The following is a 17,037-nucleotide window of genomic DNA, read 5'->3' on the forward strand; positions in this document are numbered from 1 at the left end:
CACGCCTGGAGCGGCCTCCTGCTAAGAGTGTCAGTTTTCCAAACAGCTACTTCCGGTTCCCGGGTCTTTGTAGTTGTTTTTCTTTTCTCTTCCGGCTGTTCGGGCGCGGAAAGACTGAGGCGCGGGTTTTGAAGAGACAGGGAAGAGCCGAGGAAGCGTTTAAGCGGCTGACGGATCCAGAAGGGGATGAAACCACACGCGTTGTGGTAAACTCTGTTGGTACTTTTAGAGTTAGGTTTTGTGGGTTTGTTTCATTTATTTTTTTGAGGGGCAATGTGTAATGTCCGACTAGGTCTCTGCCACCTTGGGGAGCGGCTTGAGATACTGGATTCTCCAGGGAGGAGTAAAAACATCCGTCTCCCAGTTCCTATTCCCCCTGACCCTCCGGGTTCTCGTTCGTGGAGCTCTGTATAACCCGTCCTGGAGCGACCGACTCTCTCGCCAAAGTTCGTTCTCGTTTGTGGTTCACAGATAAAGGCTTACATTGAGATAAGTCTGCTTAACTAGTGTCAACAGACCAGCAAAGAAAACCAACAACCAAAAAAAAAAAAAAAAAAAAGGGTGCCTTGCTCCTTTTTTTACACTCCTCCCATAAATATCCACGTCTAAAAGGACTTGAAGCAAAACAAACCACTGTTCTTTGAGCTATCACACGATTTATGCTGATTTCATTTAAGTACTTTATTTCTTTTTCCTAGCTAATATTCCAAAGATATCCCCACACCTGCCCACAATTCAGTTTGATTGAATTTAGTATATCTTGCATAGTAATTGTTTTTATATCTGTCTATCAACCCACAGTTTTTTAAATTTTTATTTTACTTTTATTAATTACAGCTTATTCACTTTGTATCCCAGCTGTAGCCCCCTTACCATCCCCTCCCAATCCCACCCTCTCTCCCTCTTCTTCTCCTACACTACTCCCCCAGTCCAATGATAGGGGTGGTCCTCCTCCCCTTCCATCTGAAACTAATCTATCAGGCTTCATCAGAACTGGCTTCATTGTCTTCCTCTGTGGACCGTTAAGGCTGCTCCCCTCTCAAGCGGAGCCTATAATCATATCAGAGACGGTCGCTGGTAGGGGTTCTAAGTTATCTCCGTGCATGGTCCTTGTTTTCAACCCACTATTAAGCTGTGATTTCCTAGGTATCTGGGAACAGTAAGGAATTCTCTCTTCCTTCCTTTTTTTTCTTTTTTAATTTATACTGAAATTGTCCCAGCGGGATAGAAATCATGACTCTTGTTTATATTCTTACAATGTCTGTCTCATGGACTGATCTAGGAGTTTTATGTATCCTGTAATTCCATTTCAGCATTGCAGATACCTGATATTGGTGCTATTTAATCAGTGAGAAATTGAGTAGGGTTAGATCCTTAAGGACTGTACATGTCAAAGTAAAGAGTGTTATACATATTAAGTGAATATTTAATGTATTTTGTTCTGAAGTTTAGGATTGTAAATGACTTAGTAGGCCTGACTATATGGTTGAAGATACATTGGCTCAGGCACATGCACCCAACTGGCAAAGTGGTTCTGAGAGCTTAGAGCCAAGAGTTCAGTTGCTCTTCATGTTGACCTTTCTCTTGGTGACTGGGTTCCAAGAGCAGCTGTTTCTGAGCACAAGGAAGTAGATGCTGCAAATCTCTTCCTATTTAAGCAATGTGCTAGAACAGAATCACCTCTCCCGCATTGTACTTTTCAAGCAGCTGCAGATTCTAGTGTGATATAACAGATTGGCATTGACCCTATATTCCTGTAACAGTAGTGAGAAAGAATTCATACCATTTTAAACTAAAGATCTCAGCCTGCAATTTCCCTCTCACATAGATGCTCTTTTAGTGAACATGAACTGCTTTAATGTCAGTTCTGGGAGAGGTTCACAAGTAAACATGACTTAGTGTGAGTTGGTGTTTGAGTAGAAGTCATTGAGTTATGCGATTTGGTATTTTTTTAACTGAAAGAAGGAGTAAGACTGGGGATTGAGTAATGTGCTACATTACTCGATCTTTTTAAAAGACTCGACACTTACTGTTCTTCAGAGGACCCAGGCTTAACTCCCAGCACACACATGCTAGCTTACAATCATCTCTAACTGGTTCCAGAGGATCTCTATTCTCCTCTGGCCTCTAGGACCACCAGGCATGCTTATGGTTCACAGGCATCATGCAGGTAAAGCACTTAGCCATAAATAAATAAAACTTAAAAGCAATAAATCTGTAGAGTTTAGAAAGAAAATGGTGACAAATTTAGTAGATATATGTATGAATTAAAACAAATAATGTATATATATACTTTTTAAACTATACTTAATTTATAACCTATCCACTCATCAATTTCAGAAATACATAACTCATTCCTCCTTTTTTCTTTTTTTTTTTTATTATAAAGGTCTACTAGAGAAAAGAAATTATTGTAAATGTTATGACTGCTACCTCCATCACCATTCCCATATCTGTTTTGTAACTTCACGAAAGCACCAAGTAATCGGCATACTTCTGTAACCTTATCACAATTCACATAGTCCCTATAGGCACAACCTAACTCCTTATGAGGGGCAGTCTTTCACATTACTATTCACAGTGTGGGATGATAACTCAAGCCTAAAACTTTTCTTTTTTCATCTTTGCCATAAATTGAGTTATGGTGAACCTATTACTTAAAATCCAGTAATGTTCTAAACTGACGTGGCCTGTGTCCATTTTATATGTTCTCCTCTTGAATTTAAACATTGAGATGATATTGCATATAGGAGTATAAAAATTCAAAAGCATCTTTAAAATGATTTTAAAGAGTGAAAATAAATTACAATTCTTTTACTAATGAGAGCCACAGGAGTTCTTTTTGTTGTTGTTTTTATTTTGTTTTGTTTTTTTTACATTTTTACATAGAAAGTTAAATATTTTATGTTCATTGGTGTTCTACCTGAATGTATGTATGAGGGTGTCAGATTCCCTGGAACTACAATTAAAGACAGTTGTGAGCTTCTGTGTGGGTGCTAGGAATTGAACCAAGGTCATCTGGAAGAGCAGTCAGTGCTCTTAACTGCTCAGCCATCTCTCCAGCTCCCAAGAGCCAAAGGCTTTTATTTGTTTGCTTGAGACAAGGTCTCATTTATCTTGTCAAAGGCCTGCCTCAAACGCATCTCTGTAACTGAAGATGGTCTTAAACTTACAGTCTTCCTGATTCTACTTCTGAGTGCTGAAATTACAGACATGCCCACCAAGCTAGATTTACAATGTGCTGTGGGTTTTATGCATTTTAGATAAGCCTTCAACCAACTGAACTACATCTCCAGCCCCAAAGTTATTTTTTTAACATAATTAAATGTTTTTAAAACATAAGATGTTTTTCCCAAATTCTGAAAGCCTAGTTTAGAATAATTAAAATGTAATATTTTTGGCTTGCTCTAGTAGCTGATATGACCAGATTCAGAAACTCACAGCCAAATATCAGGTGGAGCTTGGAGAACCCTCAGAAGAGTAGGGGAGGAAGGATGGTAGGAGCCAGAGGGGTCAAGAACACCAGATGAACATGTTCCACAGAATCAACTAAGCAGGGCTCATAGAGGCTCACAGGGACCGAAGCAGCAATCACAGAGCCTTCGTGAGTCTAGGTCCTCTGCATATATATTATGGTTGTTAGCTTGGTGTTTCTGTGGAACTCCTAAAAGTGGGAGTAGGGCTATTTCTGGCTCTTTTGCTTGCTCTTGGGACCCTTTTTCTCCTACTGGGTTGCCTCAGTCGCCTTCATATGAGGGTTTGTGCCTAGTCTTATTACATCCTGTGATACCATGTTCAGTTCATATCACTGGGAGGCCTGCTCTGTTGTGATGTGAAACAGAGGAAGAGTGGATGGGGGAGAGGGGCCTGGAGATGGCAACTTGGAGGAATGGGAGAAGAAACCACAGTTGGCATGTATTGTATGAGAGAAGAATGAATAAAATATTTTTAAATGCAGTCTTTCAACAAAAAAATTGTACAAGCCTTTATCGTTTTTCTCCATTTTTTTTTTCACCATTGTAGACTATGTATCATTGTAATTGTATGGTTTAGATCGAGATGTCTGGTAAAGCAAATTCTTCTAAGAAAAAATCTCAACAGTTAAAAAGAAATTCAAAACAAAGAGCTGATAAGGAAGTGGATTTGCCTGAGAATGAGGTAATGAAATATCAAATGTATTATTTAGCTCTCTTAGATTAGAAATATAATCTGTTTCCTTAAAAAGGCTAAAAGTCAGTTTTACTACAAATTGTAATTCATATTATATACATTAGTGCATTCTTTGCTTGGATATTATAAAATGTGTTGCAAAGGTATCTCTGTTGTTTGTATGGCTCTAGGTTGGAAACACAGCGAAAAGAAATAAAAGTCATTCAGCACATCGATCCTCTAAAGGTATTATTCTTATATGCCTTGTTTAAAATGTCTTCTACTGATTTTCATGACAAAATTTTCAGGATCTTGGTTATAAGTTCTTCAATAGTAATAGGTGGTTATAAGCAGCCACAGCCTCAGTATTTAATTCTTCTAGCAAATATATAGAGGTTTATCTGCCACATTGAAAGGAACCAGAAGGCAATCATTGTGCCCAACTCTGAATTACTAATCTCTGCTATAAAGACAGACCTTCTTTCTCTTTAAGACACCTGTGCTTTCAGTTCTGCCAGTACTGTACAGATAACTTAAAATCACCAGCTTAAGCTTTTCCAGGTTAATTAGTTTGAAGTATTTGTGCTTTCTTAAACATCTCTTACATGTAAGCAGACTCTTTACCTATCAGTGCAGATAGTGTTTTGGTTTCTATTTCTGAGGGTGCCATGCTTTTTTCTTTTGTATTTCTGTACTCCTGTAATTTGCATAATAATATCCCCCTTTTCCTTACCTAATCTTAGTGAAACCAGTATTGTCTCTTGTTGCTTATCTTTTTTTAAGTAGAACTGTTTTTATTTAACTTCTAGCAAACACTGATGAGGTTTACCTGCAATATTGATGAGACTAGAAAGTGAATCATTGTTGTCCACCATGAATTACTTATCTCTGATATAAAGATATATCAGTCTTTATTTATTTACTGGTATCTATCTATACCAGTCAGTGTCAATTTCTAGCTTGTTCTATCTTTTCAGTGTTTGGTAGAAATGGTTTTTCCATATTTTACTGAAATTCTTAAGCATTCAGGTCATTTTTAATAAGCAAATTTTAATAACACGTCAATTATTTAAAAGTATTCATATTGCAGTTTCAGTTGATAGTATATCAGGTATGCCACAATGAAGAAATTCATCTTTCAGTAACTGATGTGTTACAGATTCAATAAGATCTGAATTAAAGAGTAGACTATTTTAGTCTTATAATGCCATTACTGTTCTTTAAGTAAAATTGCAAACATCTAGATTGATTAGACTCTCTTATATTACCAGGAACAGGACAAGCAAAATCTAATCTAAAACGGGTAAAAATATCATCCAATAAGAGAACAACATGGCAACCTCTTCCGAAAAATACTGAAGAGTATTTGCGAAGTATGATGGAATCAGTAATTCTGTGAGTTAAAGATTTTTTTTTTCAACTCTTGTCGCCTACTTAGGTTTTTACTATTTACATTTTTTTTTCTAAGTTTACTATATATCTTAGTTACTTTTTCATAGAGGTGACAGGATGGCTAATATATACATTTTAAATAGCAGAGAGATTATTTGAGAAGGTGTGATCCATAATTCTGAGCTCCAGTGTTTCTAAGCGCTTGGCAGGCAGAACATCATGACAGTGGGAGCAGAGCACAAGACTGGAAGCAGGGGCCAGGTGTCACTTAAATCATACCCCATTGCCCTACATATCTACCAGCCAGTCACTGTCTCCTAAAATTTCCAACTGAAGACCGTATGTTCAGCACATATGCTAGTGGCAGACATATCAGATTGAACCCGTGACACTATTTTAAGGCAATAAACTGTTTTTCTGTTTCAAAAAAAGGTGCTCAATGATTTGTGATTGTCATTAGCCCAACAAAAACAAGGTTTTCTTAATTGTAGAAACTTGCAATTCTATCAGTGAAGTAAAAGTCAAATCTGTGTGGATTGATTTGCAGTCTACAAAACTTTTAAAATGTCTGTCAGTGTTGATTCTTCAGAAATTATGTTCATGATAACACTTTCTGTGAAACTATCATCTTATACACAATACAAAGAAACTAAGAGAAGAATGCTTCCTCATAGAATATAACTGTATCAGAAAAGTTTAGCATATGATTTATTGAGATACAATTTGTTTCAAGGAAAATGTCATTGTTCTGCTTAAAGTGTTTTGTATGTAATAGAGAAATGCTATAAAATTACTGTGTGTATATGTATATAAATGTCAAAATGAAAGCCACTATTTTGTATTAATAGACACCAATAACAATTAAAACATAGATACACAATACTAAAAAATCTTAGTATCATTTCAATTAAACGTAAGTTGTATTGTTTAAAAATGTATCTAATAAACCCACAGAATCAACTAATCTGGGTTTGTAGGGGCTTACAGAGACTGAACTGTCAACCATGGAGCCTTCATGGGACTAACCTAGGCCCCGTGTACATGTTACAGTTGTATAGCTTGGGCTTCCTTGGGACTCCTAACAGTGGTAGCAGGGGCTGTCTCTGACACTGTTATCTGCTTTTGAGACTATTTCCTCCGATTGGGTTGCCCTGGCCAGCCTTAATAAGAAAGGAGGTGCCTAGTCTTGCTGAAACTTGATATGCCATGGCTGGTTGATCATGAGAGGCCTCCCCTTTTCTGAAGAGAAACTGGAGTGAATGGGGTGGGGGAGGTGGTAGGAAGAGACTGTGAGGAAAGGAGGGGAGGGGAAAAAGTTAAATAAGAAAAATCTTTGAAATGTAGATTATATTATTTTTCAAAGTAATTTTAGGCAATCTCTTTTTTTTCCCCCAACAGAGAAGTTTTAAGCAAAAACATTAAAAGAAAGACACAAGTTCAGTATCATCTTAACTACTTAAAGGAAAGGTAATATACAATTGGAAATGATTAAATTATAATAATTATTTTTAAAGTGTGATTTGCTCCTATGTTCTAAAGTAGATTTTTGTGGAATATACTTTTCAGTACTTTTTAAAAAGAAATAAACTTTTTAAAAATTTTGAAAATACATACTTACTAAGTTTCAGAAAATGTATACCAAAAAATATGGTCATCATGTAACTTTTATTGTTACATTTTACAACTCTGTTTTCTGTCAATATTTTAAAACTACTTGACAACTTTAACTCCTTTACACTTTAATTTTAACAAGAGTTCACAGCTCTGTATTTGTCTTACGTTTTCCATTACTGTTGTTTATTGGTACAGATTATTGTTTTCCTTCATTTTAGTATTAATTATGTTTTCTTTTGCTGTGGTAAAACATTAGGACCAAAGCAACCTGGAAAGGAAATAGTTTGCTTCACCTTACAGCTTATAGTTGATCACTGAGGGAAGCCAGGGCAGAAACCTGGAGGCAGAAACTACAGCAGAAGCCATGAAGGAACAGTGCATATTGGTTTACTCCTCCTTGTGGCAGACTCAGTCTGTGCTTCTAGCACCCAAGACCACATGCCCAGGCTGGCCCTCCCCACGGTTAGCTGGCCCCTCCTACATCAATTGTCAGTCAAGAAAACGCACCCACAGGCCAATCTGGTGGAGAAGTTTTTTTCAGTTGAGGTTCTATCTTGTAAAAACTATTAGTTCATGTCAAATTGTTATAAAACTAGCCTACACAACATCATATTGTATTGCTCAGTTACTTACACCAGCAATAAGTATAATTTCCCCAGAAACTGCTTCGAATTTTGTGGTACATCACTGATGGAGGCTCCTTTTTTGTTATTGCTGTTTTTTTGAGATAGGGTTTCTCTGTGTAGCCTTGGCCATCCTGGACTTGCTTTGTAGACCAGGCTGGCCTTGAACTCACAGAGATTCCCCCTGCCTTCTTGAGTAATGGGATTACAGGTTTGCGCCACCTCGCTTTAGCTAGAGGCTACCTTTAAAATGCTCTTGAGAGCCACACCAACACTGGTGTTGGGAGTGAACACTTTTCTCTTAGTATACAACTTCTTATGCACCTTCCAATTTAAAAGAAATGTGTGAGGTCTGGTTCTTTTCACGTGGATGGGTCCCTTGAGCATAGTTCTCAAGAATGATTCTCTGTAGAAAAGAGTGGCATAGTTTGAGGTGGGGCAGATGTAGAAATTTGTTGAGCAAAGTGGATAAGTTAAAGAACTGGAATTCAGCTCTTAGAGCAGTTACTAGTTATAGCCTAATAGTGAAGGACCATGGCCATATCCAGAAGAGAAAAACATCACTAATGAACAAAGAGCTAGTCCTTTTTAATATAGGCCAAATAGTCACATATAGTGTAGGAAAGATAATAAAGTACGTATTGATCACCCTGTGTTATCAAAAAAATATGTTCAGCAAGTAGGTGTTCTCTTCATGTGGAACTAATTTACTGCTTTCCTATTTTACATCTGTAACTTTAATTTTTAGGTTCATATACCAAAGCAATGTCTCACGCACCTCTCTCTCTCTCTCTCTTTCTGTGTTTATGTGTGTGTGTTTTGTAGTATTTTATTTTTCTTGTTTCTCCCACCTCTGTCTTTATCACTTTTATTTCATTGCATCCTTTTCTCCAAGACCTCTTCTTTATCTCTTCATGTTCCATTTTCTAATTTCACTGTCTACACATTTATTTAGTTAGCTATTTACAAATAAAGTTTTATTAGAACACAGTCACATCTATGTGTTTACTCAGGATCTATGGCTGTTTTTAGGCTATAAGGACAGGGTTAGGCAGTATGACATAGACAACATGATGTGGCAAAATCATTTACTCTCAGGTTTTATATAGAGCATACAGGCTGACCCCTAGCTGATTGACAAATGACACTTGTCTTACTGTGTACACATGCATCATTTTCAGAGGGATCAAATGGGTTACAGTCAGAGAGAATATGTGGCTAGGAGCCCAGTGTGGGGTGTACACCTATAAGTTAGCATTTGGAAGGTGGATGCAGAAGGATTTGTGATTTTGTGGCTAGCTTGGGCTATATGAGGAATGGTCTCAAAGGAAAAAAGAATATATGATGTGTGACTTAAGGCTTTTATGACATTCAGGAACATTAAAAAAGGAAATTAAAAATGCAAATCACCAGGCATTATCTCTGGGCAATATTTTTCCATGAATTGGACTCTGTTAAAAGAGACAACCAAGAGCCACTGCAATGCACATGATTATCACTTTATGTTAAGTGAGCCTTCCTTGTGTTGGCAACAGAATATCTCCTGCTGACAGACTCTGAGTGGCTGACAGATTGCATCCAAAGGTCAGTACTTTGGCTGTTTTCTGTCACAATCCTTGTCAAAGCTCAGCTCCACAGCAGCTTCCATGGCCAGGATCTTAGGACACTGTCCCCTACAAGCGCTTCATCTTGGCTTGGTGCCGCTCCCCAAGCTTCTCAGATGAGAGCTCTACTGACCATTGGTAGTTGTAGTACAGGCCATGGTTGGCATTGACAGGCATTCATTTAGTCATCCAGGCAGTCTATGTCTAGCTGCTGCTGTTGCTGTCACTCTCTTCTCTGTGCTTCTCAGTCTCTGCAAAGTACTGGCAGAACTCTTGGTGATTTCCATATTATTCAGGTCACATTCTGCTTCATCATCTGAAGCCTACTCCAGCTCTTGCTCTTCACACAGTGCTTCATCTTGTCTTATGGATGTCCTACTGCTATCATGCAGAGGCTGCCCAGAGTTGTTGAGATATGAAACACAGTAGGGAGACTCCTGCCAGTCCATGTGCTGGCCTTGAAAGTTCCAAGAATGCCCAGCCTCATAAGCAAGAGAGTTCCAGGGAAGAAGTCCATGAGGGGAGAACCATGGAGAATTAAAATAGAAATTCCTGGCCTTTCAGTAGGCATTCTGGTGGCTTCACATCCAAACCATTGCATGATTATAAGGTCACCAGTGTACAGTAAGACAAGTGTCATTTGTCACTCAGCTAGGTTTTATGTATTGTTTCTTTAAAACTATTGTTATTTGTATATGTGTATGTGCACATATACTTTGAGGAATTGGTTATCTCCTACTTTGTGTTCCAGAGATTGAACTCAGGTCATCAGACATGCTTGCTAAGGGCCTTTTCTTGCTGAGCTCATTTTACAAATTTTTAACACTCATCAGTCAGTATTTTATGATGGTGAATTTTCCATTCATGGTATCAGTTTGGCACCAAAACTGGTTCAGATTTTAGAACATTTTAAGCACTTTGGGGAGGTGTTCAACATAAGTAGAAATTTTAGAAAAAAAAATTACACTGTGGCAGAAGCAACTATAATGATTTTATTCTCAATTTCTTATAAAGCTGAAGAATCTAGTTTAAGAAACTTATTTTGCTGTCTGTTGGAAATGTGGAATCACAAAAATCAGTTAGGACTTCAGTTAGAAATATAGACTACAGTCCATGTCTTAGTACTCTACAGCAAAACACAAAGAGATCATTATCTTATCTGCCTTAAGGTATAAAACTCAGTGATCTTTGAAAACATTTGGATTAACCTTTTATTAGTTGCATTCTTTAAAGTGAGAGGTTAAAGTTTGAGGTCATATTTAAAACTTGTAGAGTTCTTTCTCTTATCCAACAATCCATACTAAATTGACATGCTTACATTCTGTAGTAGATTAAAAAGTATTTACACAATAGTAGGAAATTCTGATTTCAAATATATTATAAAATGTGTAAACTAAAAACAATGTTTTAGTAAAGTAGCCTTAGCATTCCATGATTTGAGATTACTGTTAATGTGTTGAAAAGTTGGGTGATGGTTTATTAGAAATGTTTTGGGGAGGAACACTGTTAGCCATTGTGGGGGTCATGGAAAGAATGTGTGGCCCATACAAGTGTGGGAGAAGGGAAAAAATAAAACTGTTTTAAAAAAATAAATAAAGATAATCTTCCCAAAAGTCAACATGGTATTCTGTTTTAAGATTACTGCAACAGTGTGGAACACTGAAAGTCCCTTCCAGAAAGTTGAACTATTCAACTGATGTTTCTAATCTGCTGAAAATGGAAAGAGCACAGGAAAGAGCTAATGAAGAGGACCTGGCTTTACTGCAGGTATGGCATTCAAAAGGTCTCCATGATCAGAGGAAAGAGAACAATGGTAAACTAAGATTTTAACTAAGGTGGTATACTAATCTTACAAATTTCATAGGTCCTTCAGAGTTGTGCATTGAAGTATTCACAAGTGAGGTGGTATGGTGTCTAGGACACACTTTAACATAGTGCAGCTATGATGGCCCAGAAGTTTATTTCTGTTGTTCTTTATCTGCAGTCAGCATATTCCTGTTTCATTTATAATACATTTACTTTAAGCCAGTAACCTTTCTTTTTTGCCTTAGGAAGAAATAGACAAAATCATAAAGACCACAGAGTCAGTGACTGAGAGTATTCAGAGCCTAAAGAACAAAATTCAAATTCTGACAAATGAAGTTAAGGAAGAAGAACAGAAGGTGAAACAGGTAATTGTTTAAAACTGTATTGCTAGTATTTAATTATAATTTTTAATGTTAACTATTACCAAAATAACTTGAATATTTAAGGTGAACAAAATCAGCCTTCTGAAATAATCCCTAGCTTTCTGTTTGTATTTAGGAATTTAACATCGTTAGTAATAAGGTACTGGCTCTTCCAGAACTCTCTGAGAAAAGTCTTAAAGCACCCATACTTCAAGTAAGTACACATTTACCATACTGACTATTGCCAGGCTATATCACAGATACACACACACACTCATAAAACCATATCTCATTTCTTTTAACAAACTAATACTGTTATAAAACTTCTGACAAATTACTTTTCTTACTTGGCAATTTTTTTTAACTTTTTATTAGTTCTTTGTGAACCTCACATCATGTATCCCAATTCCACTCATCTCCCCCTCTCCTTATACCCGCCCTCTACCCTTGCAACCTTCCCCAACAGAGAAGAAAAAAAACAAAAAATCTCCTTGTAGAAGGTGTAGTGTGTCACAGTGTATCCCATAGCATACCCTTTTGTCCACACTTCTTTGCTTGCAAACGTTTGTTGCAATGTGGTTGGTTTGGTACCTTTGGCTTCTGCTACTCTATCAATACTGGAACCTCACTGGGATTCATCTTGTATATCCTATGTTGCCCTGTATTGTGGAGATTCTGTAGTTTTGAATCTATAGAACCAGCTCCCATGTGCATTCCAGCAGTTCATCCAGGGGATAGATATTGGGGTAGGCCAATTCAAAGCCCTGGATCTGGGCCTGAGAGATACTGATCTGCTCAGCTCACCAGCTCTCCCTCTCTTCCACCTTCCTTCCCTTACTCCCAAATCAAGAGTAACCCCCACACCCAGGGACAATTCTACCCACGTAAGGCGCAGGTCCACTCTCCCAAGTGTTACATGACTTAGCTAGTTCTCCCATTCTCATGACCCTGGGGCCAGTTCTCCTATATGTCATAGGTAGTGAAGGATGAGGGAGGGTAGGATGGTGTCTGTGCCACTGCCCATCAGACAAGAGGCAGAGCCAGCTCTTCTGCACTCATACCCTCTGGTCTGGCACACCTGCAACTCCTACATCCATGACTGTTTCTGCTGTGCTGCCCATGTGAGGTGCAGGGCACACTTCCAAGTTTTGCAGCAGTTGAGGGTTGACATATAATTTGAACATCTTTTCTTTTTTTTTCAATGCAGTTTATTCAGGAACCTTGAACAATCCTCGGACCCTGGGGAAAGCCAGCCCACAGCTTAAATAGCCTCTGGGTAGCCAACCCAGGCGTGCCACGTGGGCAATGCAGATAGGTCCACATACATGGAAGCAAGCCAGATCCTCAGCCTTAGCCAAATGTGGAATTGTTCGTGACAGAGAGCACTCACCATCGGGAAGGTGGAAGGCAGAAACCAGCTCCATCTTTAAGGCATAGCATTCCGCAGCTCTCTACAGTTCCCCCTTTTTGTTTTAGACGCATCAGTCAAGAGTAGAGGTCTGATCTCTGATATTAAAAATAAATTGGGACTTTGTACCGATGTTCATTTAGGTGTCATCCACCCAAAGAGCATCAGACCCGTCTGATACCTTTTTCTCAGAGGCGGGACCTGGGGCATCAACCCGCATGCAATCAGACATGCTCTTCTCTGGGTCCAAAGCAGCTGACCCTGAGTGCAGTGCTTAGCCTCGCATCCTGAGCATATCATTTTAGCTTTTTATGGTATCCAACCATGCTTGGGGACAATGTCCTGCTTTAATGGCTGTAAAGGCCTGAATGATCATGGCTGCATCACACTGTTGTGAGACTCTAATCTTGCATATATACCACAGGCGAACCAAGGAGACCAACACCAGAAGGCCTGCTAACGCTCCCATGCCCGCCCATTCCTTCAGATGATTCATGGCTGCAGCAATCCATGTTGATAATCCTGTGGCTAGTCCTGCGTCCACTCTGGTAGAATTTACTGTGACAATGGCCACTCTCAGCTGCTCCATCGTAGTATCGAATTCTCCAGTCCAATTACCTAAAATATAGCTCGACAATTGTTTAGACAGATTTGCAGCACAGGAAAAATTCTCATGTTATATGCTAGTGACACAAAGTCCAGCATACTTTCATTGACAGCCAGGTTGAGCGATTTGCCGTAGGGTATCAATTTGCTCCTGCAAGAGGTCAATCCTCTGATTGAACACCATCAAGCTTCCTTTTAGTTGAGCATTAATTCCTTTATGTACAACTAAGGCATGAGCTACATTGGCTAAATGATTATTCAGGGTCTGAGCAGTCTGCCCAGTATGACTCAAGGCTAATGCCCTGGTGGTAGCTCCAACAGCCGCCAATGAGATGGTAGTAACAATGGTGGCTGTAGTTCCAAGATCCCTTTTCTGTCTGAAGAGAGTCATAGCGTGAGGGGCATCAATGGGCACAGGCACCCAGTCAGGCATGCGAGTAACCAGGGCATACCTAAATTTACTAGCATTCCAGCATTGGGCAAAAAAGCAAGTATCATTACCACAACTACTTGGCTCTATCTGGCTAATAATGAATAAAAATGGGGGATATAGACAAACAGGTGTGGGCTTATAGGAAATATTATGAGAAGCCTTACCCCCTCGTTGGAACATCCTGCGTCAGTTCTAGAACTAGCAGTGGTGGTGTCCGAGGTCTGAGTAGGTTCAGGAGACCATTGTCCCCAGGGGCGAGACGTGCTCCATGCCAATTGACTAACTCCATGTTTTCCTCCACTTTTGAAAGTCATTTAAGGTTCTTAAATTATTTTTTCCCTTTTTTTTTTAAATTTTCATCAATTACACTTTATTCATTCTGCATCCCCCCATAAGCCCCTCCCTCCTCCCCTCCCAATCCCACCCTCCCTCCACCCTCTGCTTGCATGCCACTCCCCAAGTCCACTAATAGGGGAGGTTCTCCTCTCCTTTCTGATCTTAGTCTGTCAGTTCACATCAGAAGTGACTGCATTGTCCTCTACTATGGCCTGGTAAGGCTGCTCCCCCCCCCCCCAGGGGGAGGTGATCAAAGAGCAGGCCAATCAGATTATGTCAGAGGCAGTCCCTCTTCACATTACTATGTAACCCAGTTGGACTCTGAACTGCCCTGGGCTACATCTGTGCAGGGGTTCTGGGTTATCTCCATGAATAGTCCTTGGTTGGAGTATGAGTCTCTGGGAAGTTCCCTGTGTTCAAATTTTCTTGTTCTGTTGCTCTCCTTGTGGAGACCCTGTCCTCTCCAGCTCTTACTATTTCCCAATTCTTACCTAAAATTCCGTTCACCTGCCCAACAGTTGCCCATCAGGCTCAGCATCTGCTTTGATAATCTGAAGGGCAGAGGCTTTCAGAGGCCCTCTGTGGTAGGTTCCTAGGTTGTTTCCTGTTTTCTTCTTCTTCTGATGTACATCCTCTTTGCCTTTCCGGATGGGGATTGTACATTTTAGTTAGGGTCCTCTCTCTTGCTTAGTTTCTTTAGATGCACAGGTTTTAGTGGGTTTGTCCTATGTTGTATGTCTGTATGAGTGAGTATATACCATGTGTGTCTTTTTGCTTCTGGGACAACTCACTCAGGATGATCCTTTCCAGATCCCACCATTTACCTGCAAATTTCATGATTTCCTTATTTTTCATTGCTGAGTAATATTCCATTGTGTAGATGTACCACAATTTCTGCATCCATTCTTCAGTTGAGGGGCATCTGGGTTGTTTCCAGCTTCTGGCTATTACAAATAAAGCTGCTACAAACATGGTTGAGCAAATGTCCTTTTTGTGTACTTGAGCCTCTTTTGGGTATATGCCCAGTAGTGGTATGGCTGGATCTTGAGGAAGCGCTATTCCTAGTTGTCTGAGAAAGCGCCAGATTGATTTCCAGAGTGGTTGTACAAGTTTACATTCCCACCAGCAGTGAAGAAGGTTGAACATCTTTTCTATCTATTGGCAAAGACTCATTCCTATCAGTATGTATAAAACATTGCATTGTACAGATGTGCCATTGTTGTAAAGTACTGATAGAAATAAGTAATTTTACATTTTATTCCTTTATATGTTTTTATGTGCTTGTATAGTCAAAACTGTATCTCTAATTTTTTACTTTTAACAATGACATACAGCTCTTTAAAAACTAGCACTGCATATGTCATTAATCTATACTCTCATAATTTATCTTCCAGAGAGTTCCTTGATACTGTGTAAATGTTGGATGGTGGGCACTTAAGATTACAATAAATATCTCCAAAATGACAGACATTGATACTTTTCATCATAAAATGCTAAAGTTAATTTTACCGTCTTACCCACAGAAAGAAATTTTGGCACTAATTCCAAACCAGAATGCTCTTCTGAAGGACTTGGATGTTCTTCATAGTTCAGCCCCAGTGAAGAACATGGCAGCATTCATTCAAGAAGCATATCAGAAACTTGATGGCTCCTAAAGAGCTGGTTTTTGTTTTTGTTTTAAGCATTGTTCCATATTAACTTATTGTTCATGAATCGTAAAACTTTTTTAAACAGTCTTACTACTGTTTGTTGCCTAGGCTGGTTCAAATCAGCCAAATTGGCCTGAACTTAGAGAAATCCTGCTTCAGCATTTTGAGTGCTGGAATTACAAGTATGAGCTGCACATCTGGCCCAAAGGTGTACAACTTAACTGCAGTAATTCTACAAAGCTGATGTGTCTGCAGAGCACTTTTCCTGCTATCTACTTTAAAACTAGCTTTTGTAGGCCTATATTAGTATCTAATGTCCTAGAACATTTTATAGAAGTTGCTAAATCTAGGAAATATATACATATGTATTTTTTTGCTAAAACTGTACACTAAGAATGATTTTTAAAATTAAATAAAAAGACCATGATGTGATAGTTTATGGTGTCTGTATGGAACTTATTTGTTGAAAGTGGTTTTGTGGAGTTGGTGTGTAGTGCCTACTTGGTAGAAATATGAGTATTTCTCTCTCTACTCAAAGTCTGCATTTACTGTCTGGTCATGTGGAACTTGAAAAATCCCAAATGCTTTCTTATATCCCTGATTTCTGTGGAATTACTGCTGTTTTTTCAGATGTTTTTGCGTTGGAGGTAATACTTTAGTCCTTTGGTTAGTGATTGTTAGATACTGGATATTTTCAGCTGTCATCAAAGCATACTTTAAGATTTTTTTAAAGTATGTAAAAAAAACTGGGTATGTAAATTCCATTTCAGATAGAAACAAAACAAACAGCAACAACAAAAGAGCCATAAAACTGGGAAAACTCAGCATTGAAGAACTGACCACCAGAAGTAGAAGTGGCTGAGAGATGAAAGGGGGAGCACACAGCCTAAGGTTACAAATGGAAATGTGTCAGGCTTGCAGAGGACACTGTGCTTAGTAGCTAAACAGGAAGATCCCGGACCCTTCAGTAGAAAGAAAGGTTGCTATGCTGAATGACCCACAGCTAGCCAAAACAGTTTCTGAGAAACTGTTACCATATAGTGTCAGTTATGAGA

At 38.8% G+C, this 17,037-nt stretch overlaps 1 protein-coding gene and 1 pseudogene across 4 annotated transcripts; one reads left to right on the forward strand and one right to left on the reverse strand.

The window, feature by feature from the left end:
- Positions 1 to 26: 26 nt before the first annotated feature.
- Positions 27 to 16,419, forward strand: Cenpq (centromere protein Q). Of its 4 annotated transcripts, none has more exons than XM_021659036.2 (9): positions 27 to 230; positions 4,024 to 4,158; positions 4,341 to 4,395; positions 5,421 to 5,544; positions 6,940 to 7,008; positions 11,020 to 11,149; positions 11,434 to 11,553; positions 11,687 to 11,764; positions 15,857 to 16,419. In XM_021659036.2, exons 2-9 carry the CDS (start codon positions 4,060 to 4,062, stop codon positions 15,986 to 15,988), a joined length of 807 nt encoding a protein of 268 aa, XP_021514711.1. In that variant the 5' UTR covers positions 27 to 230; positions 4,024 to 4,059; the 3' UTR covers positions 15,989 to 16,419. The 4 variants fall into 4 exon arrangements, with proteins under 4 accessions (XP_021514711.1, XP_021514710.1, XP_021514709.1 ...); XM_021659035.2 differs by having other exon boundaries at positions 27 to 219; XM_021659034.2 differs by having other exon boundaries at positions 27 to 215.
- On the reverse strand, positions 9,274 to 9,993 carry LOC110562310 (gem-associated protein 8-like; annotated as a pseudogene).
- Positions 16,420 to 17,037: the final 618 nt, after the last annotated feature.

Source organism: Meriones unguiculatus, chromosome 16 (genome assembly GCF_030254825.1).
Source record: "Meriones unguiculatus strain TT.TT164.6M chromosome 16, Bangor_MerUng_6.1, whole genome shotgun sequence".
NCBI lineage: Eukaryota > Metazoa > Chordata > Mammalia > Rodentia > Muridae > Meriones > Meriones unguiculatus.